The sequence below is a fragment of the Typopeltis vanoorti genome, chromosome 5 (genome assembly GCF_054136105.1).
Source record: "Typopeltis vanoorti isolate ZY-2024b chromosome 5, IOZ_Tvanoo_1.0, whole genome shotgun sequence".
Lineage (NCBI taxonomy): Eukaryota > Metazoa > Arthropoda > Arachnida > Uropygi > Thelyphonidae > Typopeltis > Typopeltis vanoorti.
Window position 1 is genome coordinate 99,050,728 of NC_143553.1, and position 27,670 is coordinate 99,078,397.

General features: G+C 36.6%; 1 protein-coding gene across 1 annotated transcript in view; it reads right to left on the bottom strand.

Moving 5' to 3' along the window:
- Nucleotides 1-27,670, bottom strand: part of LOC150106685 (uncharacterized) — a 250,285-nt gene that overhangs the window by 110,180 nt on the left and 112,435 nt on the right. Inside the window, exon 5 of the mRNA XM_090392633.1 lies at nucleotides 19,522-19,743. Coding sequence (XP_090248759.1) covers nucleotides 19,522-19,743 — 222 coding nt within the window. The remainder of the gene's footprint in view (nucleotides 1-19,521; nucleotides 19,744-27,670) is intronic.

The window sequence follows — 27,670 nt, forward strand, 5'->3', positions numbered from 1 at the left end:
CATCATCGGCAAACAACCAAATATCCCCCTTCAAATCTTCTGCTATATCATTAATTGTATGTACATTAAATGTACAAATTAAAAAGTAGTGGTCCTAGTACAGAGCCCTGGAGCACTCCACTAGTCACCCTCATTTACCTTGATTCCACTCCACCTTTGATATCTGCCTATCAGCCACTCTCCCCATCCATGCTGCCAGTCTCATATCCATTCCCAATTTCTCCAACTTACATAATAGTTTTCCATGCAGTATTCTGTCAAATGGCTTTGCAAAGTCCAGCAGTTATCATGGTGTAGCCATTTCCTTTATCCAATTCGGTTGTCACCTTATTATAAAATGTGAATAAATTACTGAGGCAAGACCTACCTTTTACAAAGCTATGCTGCTCCCTATAGAGTCATATTCCTACCCACCTATTCCTGATTTTTACTTGTAACCAACTTTTTCAATACTTTAACCACCACTCCAGAGTTATTAATTAGTCTGTAATTTGCTACTTTCTGTCTTGAAGCCATCTTTATGTAAGAGAACTATCTTACTCTCTTTCTACTTCCTTGGAACCTTGCCTGAGATTAAACAACTTCACCAGAGGCACTTCCAATTCACTTGCACATGAGATGACATACCATCCAGGCTTATTGCTATATTCACATTGATATTTTTCAATATACTGAATACTTCCAGTTCATCTACCTCAATGCTTACAATCACTTCTGGCAATCTATTCCACTCATTCGCCACTCTCCAAGTAAAGAGCCTAGTTCACACACACCCTTACTAACTACACATCAGTCTTTGTCACATCAGTAAATGCAAAATTACCACATGGATGATATGCCCTTGCAAAGTGATTACTTACTGAACTACTTCTTCTGCCACTTTCCTATCATCAGCACTGAGTAAAGTTATCTTTCAATATTCATTCTTTCTCTTATTTGCTGCATAGCAATAAACTCTTTTGGATTTACTTTGGCCTGCTTAGCTAATTTTCTCTCAAAGTCCAATTTAGCCTTCCTTACCATACTAGTTATCCTTCTTGCTTGAGCTTTATGCTGCTCATAAAAGTTTATGGGCACTCTTCTCCTTCATTTTCGACAATTAAGAAATGGGCTGCAGATGCTTTTCTTTCCATGATGCTTTCTTTTTTTGAAGCTCCTGCTTTATATTGCTAGTCATTCACTTAATCCCTACTCAGTTTATCCTCCTGACCATGGATATGCACTCTGATACTGCTTTGCTCAAACAATCCTTGATCACTTCCCATGTACTAATGACATTCATTCCATGTAGTTTCTTACTCCACGGAACTGCTCCAATTTGTCTCCAAGTTTGTGATAATTCCAAGATTTTTGTAGTTTCACATAAACCCTTTCCTGATTGAAATTTTCACATGTTGAATAACCTCCCAGCACAAGACTGCATGGTTATTTTCCCTGATCGGAGGAAGAGTTGCAACTGCAGCTATAGATAGATCTTCCGATACTGTTACCAGATCCAACACTCTCAAACCCCTAGTCCCTTCCATCACATGCTGTTTCAGGTAATTATTCCTTAGTACGAGGTTGGTCTGAAAAGTTCTCGGCCACGCCCATAGATGGCAACACTATTGGCAAGTTTTTTTTTTTCTAAGTTGGTACATCTGTCATAAACATCCTTGTGAAATTGCAAGTCATTCTATCAAGTAGTTTCTTTTATAGAGCTGTCTGAAGCAAAAGTGTTGTCTATATCCCTTGAAATGGATAAAATTGGGTATCGTGAGGTTATAAAGTTCTTTGTAAAAGAAGGTTTAACCAAAAGAAATTCATTCGAAGTTCATATAAGTTTATGGGCACTCTTCTCCTTCATTTTCGACAATTAAGAAATGGCCTGCCAAGTTTAAACGTGACCGTGCCAGCCTTGAAGATGATCCACGTGAAGACCATCCAAAAAGTGTAACAACACCAGAAATCATTGATCAAGCACACAATATGGTATTGGATAACTGGTGAGTCAAAGTGCATGAAATTGCTGAGACTATACGCATTTCATAAGAACGTGTAGAATATATTTTGCATAAAGAATTGCAAATGAAAAAGCTTTGCACAAGATGGGTGCCGTGCTTGCTCACAGCAAATCAAAAACACACTCGCATGAAAAACTCTGAACAGTGCTTGGAGCATTTTAACAAGAATAAAACTGATTTTGTGAGTCGATTTATTACTATGGATGAGAATTGGATTCACCAGTACACACCAGAATCCAAACAGCAGTGAAAACAGTGGACAGAAGCTGGTTGTTCAGTGCCAAAGAAGATAAAGTTGGTTCCATCAGCAGGAAAGGTCATGGCATCTGTGTTTTGGAATGCTAAAGGCATTTTGTTTATTAATTATCTTGAAAAGGGTAAAAAAATAACCGAGGAATATTATTCTGATCTTTTAATCAGACTAAATGAAAAAATTCATAAGAAAAGGCCCAGTTTGCAGAAGAAAAAATCATCTTTCATCATGACAATGCACCTGCCCAGAAGGGTGTTTTGGCAATGGGAAAATTAAGGGATCTGAACTATGAATTGTTGGAACATCCACCCTATTCCCCAGATTTAGCTCCCTCCTTCTGTCTCTTCCCAAAATTAAAACTCTTCCTTGCTGGTCAGAGTTTTTCTTCGAATCAAGAGGTGATTGCAGCTGTAGAGGAGTATTTAGCAGATCTTACTGAGAGCCACTGCAGGGATGGGATAATGGCTGTGGAGCATTGCTGGAATAAATGTATCAGTCTTAAGGGAGATTATGTTGAAAAATAAAAATAATTTTCAAATTATAAATTTGTTTTATCGTTGTTAGGCCAAGAACTTTTCAGACCACCCTCATAAAAAGGGATAATTACCTGATAGGGATAAAAACTGTAAAAACTCTATTTCGCCATGTGTCCTTTCCTCCTTCCAATCTATATCATCATATTAAGTCTCCCATGACAATTGCTCAGCCTGCACTCATTGTGCTAATATGCTGATGCATGTTGTCTCCATCTTCTTCTGGACTCACAGCAGTACCAACAATATATTTTGTTCTACTGGCCTTGATCCTATACCAGAGAACCTTAAATGAACCATTTCCATCAGATCAACAATCTTCCTTAACTTCTATTTTTGATGGTTGAAGTTCCTCAGCTCTCACTGCAGAAAAGCAATATTAACCCATCCTCTTGCCCTATTTCTTCTATCTTTTCTGAAAATACAAATATCCATCATTATATTCTATCCCTGTCATTCTCTGACATAAAAGGAAGAGACTGACTCCTTAGTACTCATAGTAGGTTAAACTGATGTCACCAAAAAGAGAGAGAGAGAGAGAGAAAGAAACATAAACAAACCACGTACAAAAGTTTAAGAAATTAAACTAGTAACAAAATATGGGAAATAAAATGAGAGTTCTGGAATAATTATTAAAAAACTCAAACATGACCTTTTATGTCACACAAAATAACAAAACTGCTGGGATACAAAAAGTACCCTTTTTGTATACAACAACAAAGTAAAAATAATTTTACCTGAAAACATGAATACCAATTAATACTTAAAAAAAATAACATCACAATAAATGGAAAACATTTTAAGAAAAATCAGAATAACAGCCAGAATAGAAGAAATGAAAAATGAGCTGTTAAAATATGGAGGAAGAGAAATAACATTTTAGTTAACTAAACTATTTATAAAAGTTGTTGGCAGTTTTTTCACTTGGTTAGACTATAAATTTAGTTTAATCCTTTATCCAAGTGTAAGTAAAGTTTGTGAATGAAGTATCTTCAGGACTGAGGCAACTCGTGTTAAAGGTGGACCAAGCTCTCATCACTCCTTGTCTTAGTGTCTCCCATAATGCCAAGCACACCTCCTTGTGGATGTGTATAATGCTATGCATTAAGGGAAGGGCCACTACCTAGACTGGTTTCAACCTTTATTGAGATCTCATCAGTGGGAGCCAGAGCCAGACCCAGAGGAGGTGATACCAAGGTGGAAGCAATGGAGAAGTCATATTACCTATACGAGTTGCCAAAAGGTGTCTCACCTTATTATTAAATTACTCTGGATTTAGAGAAAGATGTTGGAAGTTTTTTTCACTTGGTTAGACTATAATAAATTTAGTTTAATCCTTTATCCAAGTGTAAGCAAAGTTTGCACACGAAGTATCTTCAGGACATCTTTCTCTAAATCCAGAGTAATTTAATAATAAGATGAGACACCTTTTGGCAACTCGTATAGGTAAATATGACTTCTCCATTGCTTCCACCTTGGTATCACCACCTCTGGGTCTGGCTCCCAATGACGAGATCTCAATAAAGGTCGAAATCGGTCTGGGTAGTGGCCCTTCCCTTAATGCATAGCATTATACACATCCACAAGGAGATGTGCTTTGCATTATGGGAGACACTAAGACCAAGGAGTGATGAGAGCTTGGTCCACCTTTACCACAAGTTGCCTCAGTCCTGAAGATACTTCATGCACAAACTTTGCTTACACTTGGATAAAGGATTAAACTAAATTTATTATAGTCTAACCAAGTGAAAAAACTTCCAACATCATTCTCTAAATCCAGAGTAATTTAATAATAAGGTGAGACACCTTTTGGCAACTCGTATAGGTAAATATGACTTCTCCATTGCTTCCACCTTGGTATCACCACCTCTGGGTCTGGCTCCCAATGACGAGATCTCAATAAAGATCGAAACCGATCTGGGTAGTGGCCATTCCCTTAATGCATAGCATTATACACGTCCACAACGAGATGTGCTTTACATTACGGGAAACACTAAGACAAGGAGTGATGAGAGCTTGGTCCACCTTTACCACGAGTTGTCTCAATCCTGAAGATACTTCATGTGCAAACTTTGCTTACACTTGGATAAAGGATTAAATTAAATTTATTATTTATAAAAGTGTTTTCTAAAAACTAATACAAGATGAATGTGGAAAAAATATAGTGTCAATTTTTTTAAATATTTTTGAAATACAATCTGGTCTGTAGTTTGACACTACTATTCTACCACCACTCTTATATAATGGTACTATTTTATCCTCCTTCCACTCTTTGGGCACCTTTCTCCATGGTCAGACTCACTGAAAATCCAGGTCAACAGAGCTGTCAGTTTTTTAGCACATTCTCTCAAAACCTGTGGCAAAATCCCATCCAGTCCTATTGCTTTACTGACATCCAGAGTACTCAGTATTTGAAACATACTCACTTCTAAACCTCGAACATACACTCATCCCTTCAGTATTACCCCCCCCTTTTTTTTTTCCATTATGAAATACCCCAGTAGTGTGTTTAAACGAACAACTCCACTATGTCCTTTGTATCAACTCTGCCACACTCCTTTTTCCAGTATATCTTACTTCACTGCAAAAGACCTCACAATAAACCTCTAAATAAACATATCTTTTACAGTTGGCATAATAATAAGCATAAACACATTTTCAGAAGACATAAATAAGTAAAGTCACTGGTCATTCAAAGGTTTTTTTTAGGATAGCATGATTTGTACACAAGGAAATGGAAAAATAAATAATACCATGACCACAGACTAATAAATAAAACTCCTCCCTCTTATCACTCTATAAAAGTGAAGTGCAGTGCACATTTTTTAATCAATACTAAGACAGTTGTAGATAAGAAATGAATTAGAAGCTTGGGTGCCTGATGAGACTGGCAGGCTGTTTATATGAGGAGAATCATGAGAGATATAGAAGCATTAGATAAAATTCCAAACTGTGTGTGTGTAATTTTTGTTACACACACACACACACACACACAGACACACACAATTTGCCAATAAATTGTCCAGGCACTTTAGCAATTTACAATTGATACCAGCAGGCGAACCCTAATATTGGGATGTCCACCTTTGGCTTTGATTACCTCCGGCACCCTTTGAGGGAGGCTTGCCATCAATGTGCAGCAGACATCAGGTAGAATTTGTCTCCATTCCTCCATCAAAGCAACACTGAGTTCAGTGACAGATCGAGGATAGTAACACGGGTTTGTTCCATAAAAACTCCACAGTGTAGGCAGCACCTGATTATCCAGAATATCAAGGTACCGAGCTGCCTTCATGGAACCACAGACAACGACCAATGGTCCCACTCCACACCATTACTCCTCCACCACCTTTACTATGGATATACAACACACTGTGGTAACAAGCGTTTAAAAGGCTTCCTCCACACCCTGCCACCAGACTGGACACAGGTGAACTGTGATTCATCGCTCCAGAGTACCATTTTTTGCTGGTCAATTGTCCAGTTCATACGTTCCTTGCACTAAGCCAGACGAGCTGCTTTGTTTGTTGTTGTTGTGATTTCGGCTTGTGTGCCAGTGTTCTTCTGTGTAAACCCACTAAATGGAGTTCTTTCATACAGTATTAGTGTTCACTATGGTGTTACTGCACTCTAAAACTCATAGTCTGTGCCAATTGTAGCCGGTTTTTGCATAATACCCATTTTAACACCCTCCTGTCCCTGTCAGTCATTTTTGGCAGCTATCCTTGGTGTTTTTCTGCATTAGTGATGCCAGAACATCTCCATTTAATAAATTTAGTTTAACCCTTTATCCAAGTGTGAGCAAACAAAGTTTGCACCTGAAAATATCTTCAGGACTGGGGTAAGGTAATACAACACCGGGCAACTCGTAGTACAGGTGAACCAAGCTAACATCACTCCTATCTCAGTATCTCCCATAATGCAAAACACATCTCCTTGTGGATATGTATAATGTTATGCATTAAGGGAAGGGCCACTACCCAGACTAGTTTCGATCTTTATTGTGGTCTCTTCAGTGGGAGACAGGTCCAGAAGTGGAGATACCAGGCAAAAGCAATGGCGAGGTCATCTTTACTTATAGGAGTTGCCAAAAGGTGTGCCACCTTTTTATTAAATTACTCTGGATTTAGAGAAAGATGTTGAAAGTTTATTTTTCACTTGGTTAGACTATAATAAATTTAGTTTAATCCTTTATCAAGTGTGAGCAAACAAAGTTTGCACCTGAAAATATCTTCAGGACTGGGGTAAGGTAGTAGTACAACACCGGGCAACTCGTTCTGGGCCTGGCTCTCACTGAAGAGACCTCAATAAAGGTCGAAACTAGTCTGGGTAGTGGCCCTTCCCTTAATGCATAACATTATACATATCTGCAAGGAGATGTGTTTTGCATTATGGAAGATACTGAGATAGGAGTGATGTTAGCTTGGTACACCTTTGCTACGAGTTGCCCGGTGTTGTACTACCTTACCCCAGTCCTGAAGATATTTTCATGTGCAAACTTTGTTTACTCACACTTGGATAAAGGATTAAACTAAATTTATTATAGTCTAATCAAGTGAAAAATCTCCATTTCAACATCTGCATTTGTTGATCACATCGCCAACTGTTGATTTTGGATGCTCCAGTTGAGTGGCAATAGCACGTATGGACATGCCACCAATGTGACAGCATTGGTGGCATGTCAACATGATGACACCTCTCTCGAAGTCACTGAATTCACCTGTATTCAACTGATACGATGCCATATTCAATTGATACAATGAAATACTGCTTTCTACTATCTGTACACTGGTTTTTAGGTTATTAACAAACCTGGAATGTTCCGTAACCTCAAATAATAGAGGTGTCAGAGCAATTATTGGTAGATTTTATATATATATACACACACACAGAGATTGGGCATATAAGGCACAACACAGCAAAATTTACCTAGCTCATGAAGATATCAAATTCTCACTGAAATGGACAAGGTTTTCTCCCTTTCACTTTTTTGTGAAAGTGGTATTAAAAAAAGTAATAAAAATGGAGACAAAGTATCTATATTGGTAATGCAGTTTTGTCTGGGAGAAAAAAAAGTGTGAATAGCTGATAGATAATAGTACTACTGAGCAAATGAATTAATAGTTTCATTTTATTTTTATTCTTTCTTCCCATATATTCAATTCTATCTAAATGATTTTTTGTAACTATTTCCAAAAAAATAAGTGAATGTAAATGGAAATAATGCTTTGAAAGTGAAGTGATATATCTAGAAAGTAGGCAGGAAAAACTGACTGAAAAGTCAAAAAGAAATTAAATGTTTGGTACAAAAAATGGTTGCAAAAATTATATATCTATCTATATATATATATCTTTGTATTAACCATCCACATACTGTGGATGGTTACATAAATACATATTATTACTTTTGTATACTTTCTATAGATACACATGTGCTTGCAATGTCAAGGTTTTTAATTTAAAGGTTTAAATTCATAACAAAATCTTAAACATAAATAAATAAAAAGAAAGCAGTACTCATAATGTTTATAAATAAAATGTTAATGAAATGTTTCAATGCTTGATTGAAACATTTTTTTGTGCACTCTAAATAAACAACTTTTACGGTTGGCATAATAACAGGCATAAATACATTTTCAGAAGACAAATAATTAAATCACTGGTTATTTTTCAAAAGTTTTTTAAGAAAGCATGATTTGTACACAAAGTAGTCTTTGAAAATAGAAGAATGGCAAATTTTATTTTCAAACCAAAACTTTACCAAATACTAAAAACAGAATAGTATTACATTTAGAATCAAAAGCATAAACAAATTAGAAAATATCAACTGTCCTTTGTGCCTTTAAATTTATTGCAATACACTTTAATCAGAACACAATACAGGGATAAAAATTTAATAACAAATCAAGTTAAAAAGGGATATAAATTTAATAACAAATCAAGTTAAAAAAAGTGAAGCAATGCACTATCTTGCCCACATATCCTTAAGTAACTTGATTACAGGAAGCACTCAAATACTTTCTTAAGATATTTGAATGTTTGGTTAATGCCTTGGAAAAGCAAGTTTTAGTATTAATAAGTTTACAGTTACAGTTTTATTGGGAACAAATAATTAAAAAATTCATACATTTAAAATGTGATGAAGATAAAAATATTTAACTACAGAATGAATAGCACTTACACAATTAATGAAGAGAGTAAAAAAATAAAAATTACAAATTAAGATATTTCAAGATAAAAAAGTTAAGAATCTGAAGATTGTAGGAAGTTTTTCCACTTGGTTATACTATAAATTAAAGATGCCAAGAAATTATATTCTTGGTTTAATCCTTTATCCAAGTGTAAGCAAACAAAGTTTGCACCTGAAGTAATTTCAGGACTGAGCAACTCACATATAGAAGCTAATGACTTCACATCATTTGCTTTAGTATCCCATAATGCAAAACACATATCCTTACAGACATATATAATGCTATGCATTATGCACTATACATCACTATGCAAGTGATGTGAAGTCATTAGCTTCTATTTACAAGTTGCACAGTCCTGAAATTACTTCAGATGCAAACTTTGTTTGCTTATACTTGGATAAAGGATTAAACCAAGAATATAATTTCTTGGAATCTTTAATTTACTTAAGATTGTAATAGTCATGTTATACTTTGCTAGGTAGGTATATAAAACTTGCAAACTCAATACCAGACTAGATGGCAGTTTTTATTTTAGAAGCACATTTTTAGAAGCACTTTTTTGTTTGAGTGTGAAATTTTACAATTTTTAACAATAGAAATGCTGATAAAAAAAAACCTTCATACATTATTGAATGATAAAAAAGCAGTGAACATCTTTAAAGGCTTGAAAATTTTCATAGGTATACAAGTTTTGAGATTTATATGACTTTTATATTTATTTAATGCAATGATTTTTAGTTAACTGAAATAAGAAAGGTACTTTCTTATTTCAGAGATGAGTGGCCTCTCTCTCTTCTCACCTTTGAGCAGATGTCTATATTTAGTTTAATACAATCTTTGACCATACTTAAAAATGTAGGCCAAAGTAAGAAAAGGAAGCTAGCTGCTAGTTTGCCAAATTTCTAAAAGCTTTTTTTTCAAAAGCATATCATGCAGTAGAATGACCTCTTTTATATGTCTCTGAGATACATAAATTATGTAGAGCCTGAGCTGTAAAAAAAAAAAACCCGTAAACTTTAGATGCCCACAAAACAAACCTTTTAAAAGAACTCGTTCCTTCTTTTTTTTTTTGGCATGATGTTTCCATTTTTGCACCACCATTCATTTCATTTTTTACTCATAAAAAAAAAATTTCTTCATAATGATTTAACTGCCTACCTAAAAGATAAACATTTATATATATATATATTTTATTCATTTATTTAATTTTTACAAGTAACATCAGGTGAATAGGAGAAACGCTATCTTCCTGATCCATAAAGCACTGCCTAGAGCATTTAAACTATAAGAACTGGAAGTGATTCTAGTTGGCCAGACAATTTTTTTTAAAGAAACTTCCTTCAAAAAAACAAACATATCAGGCAATATAAAAAAAAATATATGCTTCCAAATTTTGTCTTTTCTCACTTAGTATTTCCTAGAGAATTTCAACATGGAGAAATTAATTGCAAAAATTTTACAAATTGCTCTGCTCCTTTATTACCATTACTCAATACTCAGGACAAAATTTCGCATTTATGATAAATTCATTAAGAAAAGTAACAAATTTCATTTGTATATCTTAGTATATTTGGAGATATAACAAATTGAAAATGGCTAATTAGCATGAAATTATCTTTCCTGCATACAAGTAAACTTTCATTAAAGCAAACATTATTATAATGATTATAAACACTCTTATATGTGGGAGATAAATTGCTCAGTGTCATTGAGCAACCACCATCCCACATTACCGAAGGTATAAAGTGACTTGAAAAAAGTTCCATGTTTGATCTCTTGAGCTGGGTTTCCAGACCTTGCAAAAAATAAGTAAAAAATATTAGTAAAAATAGGAAAACGAAATCCTTAGCCTGCCCACAGTTCAAATGTGCTATAGGTTTTCAAATAAACCTTTCGTGGGTGGAGTCATATAAAACAAAAATAGAAGTGGATGTATATGGAAATAGAAGGGTTTGATTGTTTTCTGTGAGGTTAGAAAGGAAAAGAAAGGTAAAGGGGTGATGACAACAGACAAATTATGTCCATGAATTATGTACATCTCCACACAAAGAGGAGATACAAGATATAAATAAATGACAGTGGTTTTGAGTTGGTATAGTGTGAGTCGGCTGATAGCAAGAGATATTTAATCAGATGTTGCTATAGGCCAGGGTATGTAAAGAATGGTAATGAAGAAATGTATAAGCATGGTTAGTGAACAGGGGAAGGATGATTATTATGGGTGATTTTAATCATGGCAGTATAGATTGGAAAGAGGCGATAGCATTTGGGAATAAGGAAAATGAATTTCTTGAGTTCTTGAGAGACAACTACCTTAGGCAGTATGTAAAGGAGGAAACACAAAGGATTGAGAGTTTTAGATCTGATCATTTCAATGTGGATGTGATTGTGAGTGGGGTTTTGCACTTCCCTCCAGCTGGTGAGAGTGATCATGAAGTGATCACCTGGTGTGGCTACCCATATGAAGACTTCTGTGAGGAAAGGGTATATGCGAAATTACAAGGCTGATGATTATAAAAAGATTAGGAGACAGCTTGGAACTATAGCATGGAATGAAATGTTAAGCAGGAGAGAGATAAATGCTGTGTAGGAACTGATCAAAAGATATTTTATTATGTGACACCTCCAAGGAGTCCAAAGACTCATCAAGGGAGGCCACCTACTCTACAACTCTGTCTTCGCCGCTCAATCCACCAACTACAGAGAACCACATCATCTACACCAATGCCATCTACTGCCTACTACCACCACCAGTATTTTCACAGACAACCACAAACATCCATGCCCATGACAGGATTTGAACCTGCAGCCTTTTGGCTGGAGAGTGATACGCTAACCACTCGGCAAACGAGCTGGCCTGGTTGGCCGAGTGGTTAGCATTATTTAACAACACTGATGTGCAAATGTATTCCAAAGGTCAAAAGATGATGGATGAATAAAGGAATTAAGCATGAAATCTGGAAGATGACAATACTTTGCAGACAGCCAAGATAAATAATGGCTAGCAATCAATTGCATGAGGAGTATAAAGAGCAGAGCAGGAAGGTGACTCATGAGTGAGGAACAGAAAAACACCACCCCATCATTTCAGATGAGTGGCCTCTTTCTTCTCACCTTTAAGCAGAAAGATATCCCTTTGCCAAAGGATGCCGAAAGATTTTGCAAATAAACTAATGGATTTTCATCGCTATGTGATTCAACTTAGGAAGAGCAATAACTATATATTATCACAATTTATATATAGCCAAGCTGATCAAACACTATTCAATTTTGAAAAAAAGTGCCACACCGAACAACAGTAACAGAAAACAGTGAAAAAAGTGTGACAATATGCACGATCATACTTGCAATTACTGCAGATGGAAGAAAGTTGCCTCCTTATGTAATATTCAAGAGGAAAACAATGCTGAAGGAAAAATTTCCTCCTGGAATTCATGTAAGAGTTCAAGGAAAAGGATGGATGGATACTATACATTGGTTTGAGATTGGATTAGAACAGTTTGGGACAAATGGCCAGGGGCCTTATTTCAATGCCCCTCTCTCCTCGCGTGTGGAATAGCTTCCGTGGACACTTAGGAACTGAAATAATAAAACAACTTTCAGATACGAGGACAAATGTGGCCATTATTCCTGATGGTCTTACACCTTGTCTACAGCCTTTGGATGTATCGGTCAACAAACCATTCAAGGACTATGATGAAAATTCTACATGGAGTGGATGGCAGCTATGACCTGACTGCAGCAGGGAAGATTAAGAGACCATCATTAAAACTGTCGTGCAACTGGAGTTTGAGAGCTTGGGAAATGATTTCATCAGAAATCATTGCCAGGAGTTTTTTAAAACCGGCATCTCTAATGCCCTGGATGGGAGAGAAGATGACACTATTTGGGTAGATGACTTTGACAATGCGCACAAGGAAACCACTCTCAAGGCTGGAAGTAGGGATAGCAAATACGAGATTCTTGGTAAATCATACCCATTTTCAGTTCTTTCCTGAAAACTTTAGTTTTAGAAAATCCCCGCACATATCTTGCACCCTGATTTTTTAGCTTTAATTTTTTGAAAAAAAGTGCGAGATATATTCAAGTAAATATGGTAGGCTAATCTGTATACATACCTGGATTTGTGGTTAAGAGAGACTGGTGAAAACTAGGATAAAGAAATGGGTTGATAGCAGCAGTATTCTCTGTAGCTGTAAGCATGAGTATGTTATAGGGAGATCATGTTTTACTAACTTACTTATGTATTATAACAAGGTGACAAATGTATTGGAAAAGGGAGATGCATATACAGTGGTATACTTACATTTTGCAAACACTTTTGATATACTGTCATAAGAAAAGGTGTTAAATCAGAACAAGATGGATGGAACTGGATAACAAACTAGTGACTGGCTGTCAGATAGGTATCAGAAAGCTGTGCATGGGGGGGGTGCAGTATTCTGAAAGAAGAAAGTCATTAGTAGTGTGCCACAAGGGTCTATATTGGAGCCATTGTTGTTGAATTTGTATATTAATGCTAATGGGAGGGTTTAACTGGTGAGAAGCAACTGTTTGTAGATTATGCAAAATTGGGGAGAATAATGCAGAGTTGAGTAGAAGTTATGACCTTACAGGAGTACTTGAACAGATTGTATGAATGGGCAGGTTAGCAGTATTATCAGTTCAATGTTGCAAAGTGTAAGGTTTTGAAATTTGGTATGCAATGATGGGATCAAATGCATACACTTGGTGGGGAAACTTTAAAGGAGGAGCGATCTGAGATCTTTAGAGGAGATGAGAGATCTGAGAGTGATGGTGGACAAGGACCTGAAATTCAGGGGCTACACTGCACAAGATGTGAAGTCATCACATCAGACAATGGCAAATGGTTATGATTCCATTGTATAAAGCCTTGATCAGGTCAGCCTTATATGGATTATTGTGTATGGATTTAGTCATCAGGTTTTAATGATGATGAGGATATGTTATTGATACATATAAGTTAGTCAGAGGTTGTTATCAGGTTGACATGGAAGAAATTTTTTCATAGAATAAGAATGGGGGGGGGGGCAGAACAAGATGCCATCCTTGGGAACTGTATATGGAGGATGTGTGAGTAGAGGAGTGAGGAGAAGATGCTCTGGATAGAAAGTGGATGGTGAGTGAAATGCATTGCCAAAGAGTGTTGTGAATGTAGACACTCTGAATCAGTTTAAGGCACAGTTGGATGAGCTTTGTGTGTGTGTGAGATAGTGTGTATCTGCCATGATGAGTCTCTGACTCCATGGAGTTCAGATAATAATAATAATACCCTGATAGGATGGTTAAACCTAATTGTATAGTCTGCTCCATCAGTTAAGTGTGGTTGGTTTTGTCTGTTTTTGCAAGATGAAAAACTCGCATTTCTGGAAAAAAAAAGCTTACCACCTCTGTATGAAACCAACTAACTCACCCTCAGTTGAAACACTGTTATAAGTTCTTCACATCATTAGGCAGGATTGAAAACTAAGATTTTGTTAATAAAAACACTATACACCACACAAAAATCTCCAATAATATCAAACCTCCAAGGAGCCTATTTCCTTCCCCTTTTTTTTTTTTTAGCAACCAGAGATAACAAAATCTTTTTTTTTTTTTATGTGGATCCCATCTACAAAAGGAAATAAACCTTTAGCACATTACTAGTATGGATAATTCAAGTTCTAGATAATCTGGAAAACAACTCTGGAGACCAAAACCACTTGAGGAATTTAAAAAGCATGGTGGTGATCTATCTCTGACTCAGTGGTGAAATTCATCTCCTACCTAAAGACATTCAAACATCCATATTCACAGTGGAAATTGAAATCATAACTGGCTGAAGAATGCAAATCCAGCCAGAAGAGAGAGAGAGAGAGAGAGAGAGAGTGTGTTGTTTTAGACTAACATATATTTCAGATAGCTAAATTTAGATCAGCTAAATGTATGCAAGAACATCAAGATGGATCATATTCCAGCATTATAATAAATCAGAATGAGAGAACATGCACCAGATGCTACACACGACATCCTGTAGTAGGTGTGCACTACATACTACAGGATTAACTGCAGCACTTGCCTATGAGATCAAATACTGATGTGAGAAAAGATACAGAAGAGGCATAGTACATCAAATGAATCTAATCTCGGCAAAAATGACTAGAATTATCTAAATTATTGTCAGCACAGTTCCACAAGAATAAATAACAGACTTACAAACTAACTCATCTTGACCCTATCAACTAGGATTAATCACAAATTTTCCATTGGACTTTTTATTCTTCTTATTATTAATATTATCTGAGACCTCTAGGGAGTCAAGGACTCATTGAGAGAGGTTATAAATCACCCAAACTAGCTGTCATACCTTCCCTTAAATTCATTCACACTAGATGCACTCACACTTATAAAGGCAAACAAACTATTCCATTCACTCACTGCTCTGTGAGAGAAAACTGAGCTCTTACCCCCTTTCTTGACTGCAAACAAATTTAAATTCCATGGATGACCATATGTTCTCTCTCCAATTTCCATATAATGAAAAATTTTATCAGGCGATATTCTATAACACCCATTCAGAACTTTATAGTCTTCTATCATATCATCCCACTTTCTCCTGTCAATTAGAATTTGTAATCCACATACCTGCAATCTGTGTTCATAATCTAAATCCCATAATCTGGATATAATCTTTGTAACTCTTCTTTGCACCCTTTCCACAGTTTCTTTATCCCCTTGGAACCCAGGAGACCAAATCTATGCACTATAATCCTGGTGTGGTCTTATCAAAGCCTTATAAAGAGGCAAAATGATTTCCTTATCCTTAGATGTCAAGGCTCGCTTCAACTTCACAATTATCCTCTAAGTTGTATTTATACTTTTTCTATGTGACCTTTGAACTTCAAATTCCTATCCACCATAACACCAAGATCCCTAGCCTCATCAGTTTCTTGTAGCATAACCCAGCCAATATAATATGCTGCTGGGAATCTCATCATGCCAGAGTGCGTAACTTTACACTTACTAACATTAAACTGACAGCCATTTTCGTTTGCTCAAGTTCCCAGCCTATTCAAATCATTTTGTAAGTGCTGAATATCAGTAGCATCCTTGATGGCCCTGCTTATCTTTGCATCACTGGCAAATTGTACATCTCTTATACCCTTCCTAACGTCATTAATGCATAGATTGAACAACAATAGCCCAAGGACTGAACCCTGAGGTACACCACTGGTCACATTAAATCTGGCAGATTCACACCCACCCTATGCAACTTTTTGATATCTGTCTGTCAATCATCCACTGATCCAAGTCAAGAGTTTATATTCCAATCCCATATTCTCCAGTTTATGCAACAGCCTTTCATGTGATATCCTATCAAATGTCTTAGCAAAATTCAACATTATCATAGTGTATTCATTCCTTTTATCCAATTCGGCTGTAACATTGTTATAAAAATGAGCAAATTGCTCAAACATGACCTTCCTTGAGTAAACCCGTAATGCAGAGTATACCTATTTGTGTATATGAGTTATTTCCAGTCTCTCTAAAATCTACTCTACCACACCAGAGACCACACTATGTCGGTAGTTAGACACATCAGTTTTTGCACCACCATTATACAATGAAACTATCATACATTTCTTCCATTCCTGTGGTATCATTATTGAGCTGAGACTCAAGTTATACAAACACATGAAAGAAAGACCTAGCCAATTCAGTTGAACATTCCTTTGGCAAATGTGCAAAACCTTGATAGATATTTGCAAAAGGAAACCGTGCAAAACCTTCAGAAAATAAAGCGTCAACTATTCAGTCATAAACATCTGCTTAAATTTTTTATTAAGTTCTCATTGTTAGAACTATGAATAGAATACATGACAATTAGTCTTAGAATTTTCACTGTTAGAACAATAAAAATTCTAGAACTTTAAGCTTAAGTTACTACAGCTGACTCTCATTATAATGGTGTCTTCCTCTACTTCAAGTACCTTTTAGGTGATAAAAGAACATTAGATGAGGGAAAGGCATATACTGCAATTTTCTTAGACTTGGCGAAGGCATTTGACAGGGTGCCACATGATAAGCTGATATTTAAGTTGCAGCACATGGGCCTGGATGTCAGATTGGTCAACTGGATTCAGGATGTAAACTGCTCCACCATACACAACTCTCTGATAGGTATCAGAGAGTTGTGTATGGTGGAGCAGTTTCCAGGAGGCATAGGGTTACAAGTGGGGTCCCACAGGGCTCATTACTAGGACCTATATTGTTTAACCTTTATATCAATGACATAGCCAGTGGATTGCAGGTGGATATTCAGTTGTTTGCAGATGATGCGAAGCTGGGAAGGATTATTAGTAATAGTGCAGATGTGGTAGCCCTGCAAGAGGATTTAAATAAGCTAGATAGATGGGCAAATGAATGGAGTGTCGTTCTAATGCAGAAAGTAAATTCTTGAAGTTTGGGATCCATTGATGGAAGGATGCATACTCGATTGGAGGAGCTATAACGTAGGAAGTAGGAGATACAAGAGATCTGGGGTTGATGATTGATAGAAACCTGAAGTTTAGGGGACATATTGCAAAGGTGGTGAAGGTAACACAGAGGATTGCTGCTATTATGAGAAGGACACTGACCTGCAGAGATAAGAGGGTTATCATTCCGTTGTATAAGTCTCTGATCAGACCACACTTGGACTATTGTTCTCAGATTTGGTCCCCAGGATTTGAAGGGGATAAATTAACTGTGGAAAGGATACAAAGACGGATGACAAAGATGGTTTCAGGACTGTACAAGGATAGTTATGAGGATCGGCTGAGAGAATGTGGACTGCAGAGTTTGGTGGATAGAAGAAGGAGAGGTGATATGATTGAGACTTTTAAACTGTTGAGAGGTGGTTACAGGGTTGACACTGGGGAGTTCTTTTGCTTGGTTGATCAGCGGGAAGGAGTGATGACAAGAGGCCATCCCTGGAAGTTACAAAAGGAAACTGTGAGCAAGAGGGTAAGGAGTGGTTTCTTTGTGTGGAGGGTGGTTGAGCCGTGGAATGCATTGCCTGATGGAGTGGTGGGAGCGAGAACGGTCAGTGAGTTTAAAGAGTGGTATGATAGACTTTGTGTTTCTCAGGGGGGGGGGGGACCTCCCCTCGATGAGTCTTGACAGACTTTATGTCTTAGGAAGGACCTCCCTCGATGAGTCTTTTGACTCCTTGGAGGCCTGAATAATAATAATAATAATAATAATTTAGAATTTTAAGCATTCTACTTCTATTCATTCTCAGTATGTGTTCTTTCCATTTTTCTCTATAGCAAATAACTGTTTCATTTAGGGAGTTGGTGATTCCAAGTTTATTTCTGATTTCGCTACTTTTCATTTTATCCATTATCATGACTCCTTCAATTCTGAGCAAAAATTTCATTTCGGATGATTAAAACAAACTCACTCATAATAAACTATTGAAAAAGCCTGACTAAAGCACATGGTACAACGCTATGCTATAAGAAATTTACTATAGAAAGCTATCTGCTATAACAAACCATTCCTGTGGTCCTATGAGTTTGCCATAGTGAGAGTGGAATGTAGTTCTCACCCACTCTCATCAAGATACTGATATATATTCAAAATATACTGTCTGTAACATTCAAATGGATGCACAAAGGCTATTTGCAAGAAATAAGTTCATTCAGATTGATATAACTTGAATGAATTAATTTCAGTATTAATTATTGTAATTTTAAGTTTCATTATATTGAGTGTGGTACAATTATATGTTATTTTTTTTCTCTCCCTTCCCAAATTTGTTAACACAAGGTGTCAGAACTGAGTGCTATCCAGTGGACCACAGTGTTGCCTGAGAAATCTCCAAAGTCTGGCAGTAGTGGGATCAAACTATAAAGATGTTGTCGGTGTATCTTTGTTTAGTGTTAGCTTAAACCATGTCGATGTCAACATGGATGAAATATATCACTCCTCATGCATTTCACATCCATGGCAATTTTAAAGAGTATACACATCAAATCCAGTTGGGTGGTTAAAGGAGAGGAATTCAAAACTTCTGCTCAAAGAATTATTCCATGGGGAAGTGGAAGGAAGGACACTAAGCCTGCTGCTATACCTCTGTTAAAATAATTTTTAAATATGATCACTGCTTTGAAGGTTCAAAGCAGTGATCAAGGCACTGATCATATCTTTCCAGTCTCACACATGGAGGCTGCATCTTTCAAGGATACTGACACTGTCAGATGCTTACTGTTCCTTGCTGGTCAGCACACTATGTTGATATGACCCAAGGATCAGATAAGCTAGGATTCTCATTGCAATAAATTAAACAGTGTTTTTTTTCCATGCCATTTGAGGATTCCAATAAACAGAATGGTGTTGTTTTAATGAGATGACATTCATCTACCATCTGTTAAGACTTTTACATACATCAATAAAACATTTATTGATATTTTACATCTGTTTTGAAGATGATCCAAACAGAAAATTAAATTTTCTTCATTAACTAAAAATAAATACAAAACAGACAAGTCTAATACCTTACTCATGTCAATGTCTGTACCTCGTCCTGTTTCATAACAAACTGCCACATGAAAATGTGCCTTTTCTGAACCAAGTTCTGCACCACTTCTGAAGAATTCAAAGGCACGTACAGGTTTACTTTCAATTAAATGCAGTCCCACAAGATTATGGTATTCTGAAAGATAAGAATATGCTGCTTTTTGTAGTTCCTTTCCAATACTAAATAAAGGAGAAGATACCTGCAATACAAAATCACAAATAAAACTTACTATCTTTATATTCTAAGGCAAATTATAAGATCAATTGAATAATAATAAACTTTAAGATGTGAGCCTTTGCTCATATATGTTTCTAATAGAAAGAAACTTGTACAGCTTTCATTATATTATCAGAAAGTGCATCTTTAAAGTTAATAAGACTAGAGAAATGTGCAATAAAAGCTCTGTGAACTCCCTAATAAAATTCTTTTTGAAAACTATAATCTAATATTATAGCATGGATTACCTACACTGAGTGGTCACTTTATTAGGAGCATTTAATAATGAGTGGAACTCCCCTTTTACCTTAAGAACAGCCTGTATTTTCTGTGGTATTGATTCAACTACATGTCTAAAATGTTCCTCTGGGATGTTTGTCCTCACTGTTACAATTGCATTGCCTAATTGTTGTAGATTGGATGGTGGTATTGGATGTTGCTGCAAACTGTTCATTCCACATGATCCCAGAGATGCTCTATTGGGTTGAGGCCTAAAGAATGAGCTAGCCACTGAAACTTGCTGTCATGGTCCTCAAACCACTTCAACATACTACACACTTTGTCATATGGCGCACTGTCTTGCTGGAAGTACCCATTTGACAATGGATAAACTGTTGCTATTAATGGGTGGACATGATCAACAATGATGCTAAGATAGGCTGTGGCATTCAGGCAATGGGTGTTCATCTGGTATCAGAGGACCTAACGTGTACCAAGAAAACATTCCCTGCACTATTACATCCCTGTCACCAGCCATGAACCAATCCTCCAATATTCTGATGCTGCCCACAGCATGATAGTACAAACCATGACTTGTCAGACCAGACAACATTTTTGCAGTCATCAGCAGTCAGCTGTTGGTAATCACATGCCCACTGAAGCCGTATCTTTCTGTTCTTAGCTGACAGCATTGAGACTTGGAATAGTTGTCTGCTCATGTACCCAAACCACACAGACCCAGCACTAAAAATCATACCACACTCAGTCACTTAAGTCATATCTTTTGCATCAAACACAAAAAAACAGAACTGTCAGATGTCTGTCCGCCTGATTTGTATAGTAAACTACAGCCATTTGACTCAACGTCTTCAGAAATGGTCTACATTCCTAAATGGGGAGGGGTTTCTAATAAAGTGGCCACTAAATGCATATGAAGCAATTGGTATAAGTTGATCACTGTTGCAAATAACTTTTAGGTGGTTATTTGGGGGGGGGGGGTCCTCAAGGTATGATATGAAATATAGGCATATAAAAGACCTCCACTACTTCATGGAGGAAGATTCTCAAGTTTTAATCTCTAATTTGTGTGTTCAATGTCACAGCTGTTCTTCTTTTAAAAAACTTCTGGTTTGATTAATGTAGGATTTTCTGTATGAATAATAATAATAAAAAAAAATCTTGTACTTTAAAAGTATTTTAAACAGTATTTATATGGGAATACGTTAGCTACAAAAGGATTTATAATGACAGCTATTAGCAGTAGTAAATTAAAGTTTGTTTCACAAGAATGCATAGATCTGACGATACAATAAAATCATCAAGATGATTTCACTATTAGGAAAGTTCAACTGGTGAAAATCAATGTTTATAGAAAAAAAATAAAAATGTTCAGAATGGTTGGTGGCATTAGGAGAGTGTGTCAGATGGCAAATGAATTTCATTGAATGAGGTAGAGAAATTTTTTGATAATGAAGACCAAACTGAGAGTTAACATGAACAAATGCCACCTCGGAAATGAAAACTGTGTGTAGTTAGAAATGAGAAGTGTTTGAAGAACTTGAATTTGAATTTTGTATCAAGAAAAAAAAAAAATCAGCTAACGCCTTTTTATTCCCGTATATACAGGGAGTATACGAGGCCGTTTTTAACCCTATTTAACTTTTGGAGACTTAGTGGGCAGTTCAATCTCCACTGGTACCCAATCAGAGATAGCTGGCCCAAGGCTATCACTAATTAAGCGGCACGCAGTGAAGAGAGATGGCTCTACAGGTGCTGCCATCTCGTGGTCCCTAACCATAACACTCGTATTTCGTGTCTGAGATAATGTGGGTTCTACGGTCGATTTTCTTGAGTTTACGGGACAAAAAACCCGAGTTTCCGAGAGGAAAAATCCGCTTGCCCGTGCCAGAGATCGACTAACTCGGGGATCAGTTCCCGAGTTAGTCGATCTCTGGCACGGGCAAGCGGGTTTTGCCTTTTCTGCACATAAATCTATTACAGTAATGGATTTATTTTACTAGCCCACACGAACAGTGTCTGGAAAGAATTTCACCTGAATCTTTTACAAATCATGGCCTGAGCAGTACCTCCCATATACCACCAGGAACACTTAGAAGAATGGTGGCAGCGTGATTATTCACCAGATGACCTGGAAGCCTCCCAAAGCATTAATTACTATTAAGTTTAATAGAGTACACTATCTAGAAGGCAGTCTGCAGAATAACTATGTTAAAGCTGTACTCCAGAAAAGAGGAGATGAGTCACATCATGATGTTTAACAAAACTCTGAGAATGTAATTAGCACTACATGTAAGACAAAATAGGAAAAAAATGAACTAGGCTTCATTCTGGAGTTTCAAATATGGTTTCTGACCACTTTCAGTAATTCAAAACCTTTCAATCATTAAAGTGTTAGTAATCAATCTTATCTAGGGGGGGGGATGCACATCCTAACCCTGCTTAAGTTAGTTCACTTCTAGAGTTTCTTCTGATCTGATTGTTTAATACTTGTTTTCTAAGTCATTTAGGGCTACTTTGTTAACAAGCCAATTAATGTAAAGGTGTAGGTAATTTTGCTGCAGAATGACTGATCTTCACCAAAGTTAGGTGTACTCTATGTTATCACAGACTGACCATCAGTACCATCAATATTTTGGACATCCATGTTAGTTCCAGGTACTGCAATGATGCAATCTTTCATGGCTATCTGTGTGTTTATGTAAACAAGGCAATGAGAATTTAGTGAATAACTAGGTTTTTTTAGACTCTATATATTCAGCAATAAAACATACAAACTTTTTTTGTAATAAGAAATCTATTTCTAATATTCACTAATATATGCAGACCTCAACATAAATTTGAACCTTAATTACCTTGAAAGGGATATGAGAAAATTTCAAGTTTTAAAAACTTGATGTGATATACCTATGTCACTGGCATGCCACCTAAAAGCAGTCTTCTGCAAGGCAGACAGCCCACAATGCATTTGTGTGCCTTACTCAGTCTTGTTTACTAACAGGGTAGCCAGTTTTTTTTCTTTGGTTGCATATGCATATGATAGTGAATAGCCTTCTTTCTTCAGATTTCTCTACCAAAGCAGAAGTGACTTAAGACTTTAGTCTTAAATCACTTCATTCTGTCTACTGCCTACAATACATTACAAGGATAAGGCAAGAAAGGTGACAAAATTAGTAAAGAAGGCAAATCAGATTATGAGAAGAAATTAGCCAAACAGGCAAAAGAAAATCTAAAGACTTTTTTTCAGTATGTGACAAGTAGGAGGAAAAATGACTATGAACGGATAACTTTAATGAATGCAGATGGTAGAGAGATAACCGAGGCAGATGAAATTGTTGAGCTACTGAGTGATCATTTTGCAAAGGTATATCATCCAAGTGAAGACATTGTTATGACAGAGGTTGAAGAACTGGAGGTACTTAGTATATTGCAGAATCTGAATGCAAATACTGCTGTGTAATTGGATGGGATATCAGCTAGAATTTTATGAAAATGTGCAAGGGGAACTAGTGATATCTGACTAGGTTGTTTGATTTAAGTCTCATCAAAGTCCCAAGAAAGTAGGAGGAGGATAAAATAATAACTTTGCATAAAGGAGGATTTCAGTCTGTGATAGGCAGCAAATTATAGATCCAGTATTTCAGGAGTGGTGGTAAAATTACTGAAAAAGTTGGTCAAAAAAGAGAATTCAGGAATGGATGAATAGGAATATAATACTCTATAGGGGGCAGCATGGCTTTGTGAAGGGTCAGCAATGCCTTAGTAATCTATTAACTTTTTATAATACATTTAGATAAAAGGAATGGCTACACGATGATACTGCTGGATTTTACCAAGGCATTTGACAGTACACCACATGGAACTGTGTTATGCAAACTGTAACAAATGGGAAGGGATAGGAAACTGGTGCTATAGATAAAAGTGTGCCTGTTGGACAGATACCAAAAAAGTAATATATGGAAGAGCAGAATCCAGGAGAAGGCAGGTGACTAGTGGTGTGTTGAAGAGCTCTGTGATTGGACCACTGCTCTTTAATTTGTACATTAATAATATAGGAAATAATTTGAAGGGAAATATTCAGTTGTTTACTGATAATGCAAAGTTGGGTAGAGTAATAGTTAATCAAGATGATGTATAAAGACTGCAGGATGATTTAAAGAGGCTGACAGTATGGGCAAAACATAATGGATGTCAATTTAATGTGGGAAAATATCAAGTTATGCATTTTGGGATACAAAGATTACATGCTGTGTACCACAATAAGGAAACTGTACTCCAGGAAATTGATGAAGTTGGAGATTTGGGGGTGGTAGTAGTAGTAGATAGTTGAAGTTTAGAGGGCAGATTGCTAAAATAGCCAGGGAAGCTAACAGGATTACTTGGTTATCGAAGAAAACACTAACAAACTTATCATTCCTCTTTATAAAGTCCTGATACAACCACATCTGGATTACTGTGCTCAGGTCTGGTCACCATAGGTTTCTTGGGAATGAGAGTGCTGGAGAGGATCCAGAGAAAAGTGACCAAGATGGTGATAGATTGAGGGTTTGTGAATTGTGAAAGTTTGTTTATAGGCAAAAAAAGGAGGAGATACGATAGAAACATTTAAATTACTTAAAGGATTTTATAAGATTGATGAGGGGGTGAAATGTTTCAGCACTGACTGGAGGAAGCAGAACAAGAGGTCATCCCTGGAATTTCAGTAAGAGTGTGGTTAGCAATGGTGTACAAGATTTTTGCTTGGAGAGTGGTGAATGAATGAAATGTGTTGCTTCAGTTAGTTGTAAGCACTCATCATCAATTTTCTGATATTTACCCACAAGGGTGTGTTCAGGCTATGATGACAGGAATACATGATTAAGTTCAATGCATGATTATGATCAACAACTTTCCTCCAAATCAGCCTATTACTTGTGAGCACTCCAATATTATTGGAGTGCTCACAAGTAATAGGCTGAAGAGCTTTCAACATGAAATATCTAATATTTCATGTTGAAAGTTTTTCCACTTGGTTATACAATAAATTAAAGATGCCAAGAAATTATATTCTTGGTTTAATCCTTTATCAAAGTGTAAGCAAACAAAGTTTGCCTGAATGACTGGACAACTAGAATATAGAGGCTAATAACTTATTATTATTATTATTTGACACCTCCAGGGAGTCCAAAGACTCAATGAGGGAGGGCACTAGCTCTACGACCCTGTCTCCACCACTCAAGCTACCAAATGACTGCAACTACACCATCTACTGCTGACCACCAGCACTAGTATTTCCACAGACAATCACAAACATCCATGCCCAAGGTGGGATTCGAACCCCGCAGCCTTTTGGCTGGAGAGCTGATACGCTAACCACTCGGCCAGCCTAGCTGGCCGAGTGGTTAGCGTATCAGCTCTCCAGCCAAGCACTCCATACTTCACATCACTTGCCTTAGTATCTCATAATGCAAAGCATATATCCTTACTGATATGCATAATGTTATGCATTATGGCAAGGATCACTACCCAGGACAGTTTCAACCTTTATTGAGGTCTCATCAGTGGGAGCTAGAACCAGAACTATTTCCATATACAAGTAGCCAAAATGTGTTACACCTTAACTTATAGCATAAATTAACTTATTTATAATTACTAAAATTAATATAAAACTAATAAAAATTAATTTATAGTATAACCAAGTGGGAAAACTTTCGATATCTATCTCTAATCAAGAGTATTTCAGTAATAAGGTGTGACACCTTTTGTCTACTTGTATATGGGAATATGACTTCTGCATTACTTCAACCTTAGTATCAGTTCTGGCTCTGGCTCCCACTAATGAGACCTCAATAAAGTTTGTAACTAGTCTGGGTAGTGACTCTTCCCATAAGGCACTGCATTATACATATCTGTAAGGATATGTGCTGTTGCATTATGGGATACAATGCAAGTGATGTGAAGTCATTAGTTTCTATATACAAGTTTCCCAGTTGTGAAGTTATTTCATGAGCAACCGCTTTTGTTTACACTTGGATAAAGAATTAAACCAAGAATATAATTTCCTGACATCTTTGATTTCTAATATTTCATGTTTCTAAGGCACATTTGACTATGTCAATCAACCTAAACCTTAGTCTTCCTCTGGGTCTCTTTCCTGCCATTTTCGCATCAAACACCTTTCTGCTAATCTTTCCATAACCATTCTATTTAAGTGGGCAAATCTAAATTAGCTCTGCTTATATATTATTGAATGCTAACAATATCAAGTTCCTTTCTAATATCTTCATTTTTAATATAATTCTGCCATTGATACCATCTGTTCACTCTCCTAATTTTTCTCAGAACCCTCATATCGATGATCTCTGGTCTTTGATCAAGTGCTTTATTTCTAAGCTAACTATGAGATCCATAACTTAAAACAGGTTTGAACACTGTCTTGTATACTGTTAGTTTGGTCATCAGCATCATCATGCCTATTAAGGATTTAGGCCTAGAGTGGCCTATTCCGGCCACTCTAGAAGTCATCGTGGATTCTTTTAAGAGGATGTCCTGGTTTTCTTTTTCCTAATGGCTTGTACTAAAGCACTTGATCAAAGACCAGAGATCATCGATATGAGGGTTCTGAGAAAAATCAGGAGAGTGAACAGATGGTATCAATGGCAGAATTATATTAAAAATGAAGATATTAGAAAGGAACTTGATATTGTTAGCATTCAACAATAGTTCTTTTGCTTGTGGAATGGCGGCAAGGAACAATGACAATTGGGGGTGGGGGGGGGGAACATCCCTGGACGTTACGAAAGGAAGCTATGAGCAAGAAGGTGAGGAGTAGTTTCTTTGCGTGGAGGGTGGTTTTGGTAATCTTTCTGTTTTCATTCTTTGAACGTGTTCCATCCATTTATGTCTATATTTTTAATTTTTTCTATTACTGATTCCTGGTTTAATTCTTTCATAATTACTTCATTTCTTTTGTGACAAATAGAGTATACTTTGCAGTTTTTCTCATAAACTTCATTTCAGCTGTTATTAATCTTTGTTTGTCTTATTGTCCAGATTTCACTTCCATACAATAGGACTGGCAGGGCTAATGTATTGTATACTTTTAGTCTGATTTGTTTTTGAACTAGGTTTAGTTTAAATATAGAGTATATTATTATTATTATTAATCAGGTCTCCATGGAATCAAAAGACTCATCGTGGGAGGTTCTTCTTAGGAAACACAAAGTCTATCATACCATTCCTTGAATTCATTGACCATTCTCGCTCTAACCTCTCTCTCAGGCAATGCATTCCACGGTTCAACCACCCTCCACGCAAAGAAACCACTCCTCACCCTCTTGCTCACAGTTTCCTTTTGTAACGTCCAGGGATGTCCCCCCCCCACCCCCAATTGTCATTGCTCCTTGCCACCATTCCACAAGCAAAAGAACTCCCAAATGTCTATCCTGTAACTGCCTCTCAACAGTTTAAAAGTCTCGATCATATCACCTCTCCTTCAAACTCTGCAGTCCACATTCCCTCAGTCAATCCTTGTAACTGACATTGTACAGTCCTAGAACCATCTGTGTTATCCGCCTCTGTATCCTATCCACAGTTAATTTATTCCCTTCAAATCGTGGGGACCAAACTTGAGAACAATGGAATGATAATGCTTATCTCTGGAGGTCAAAGTCCTTCTCGGTATTGGAGCAATC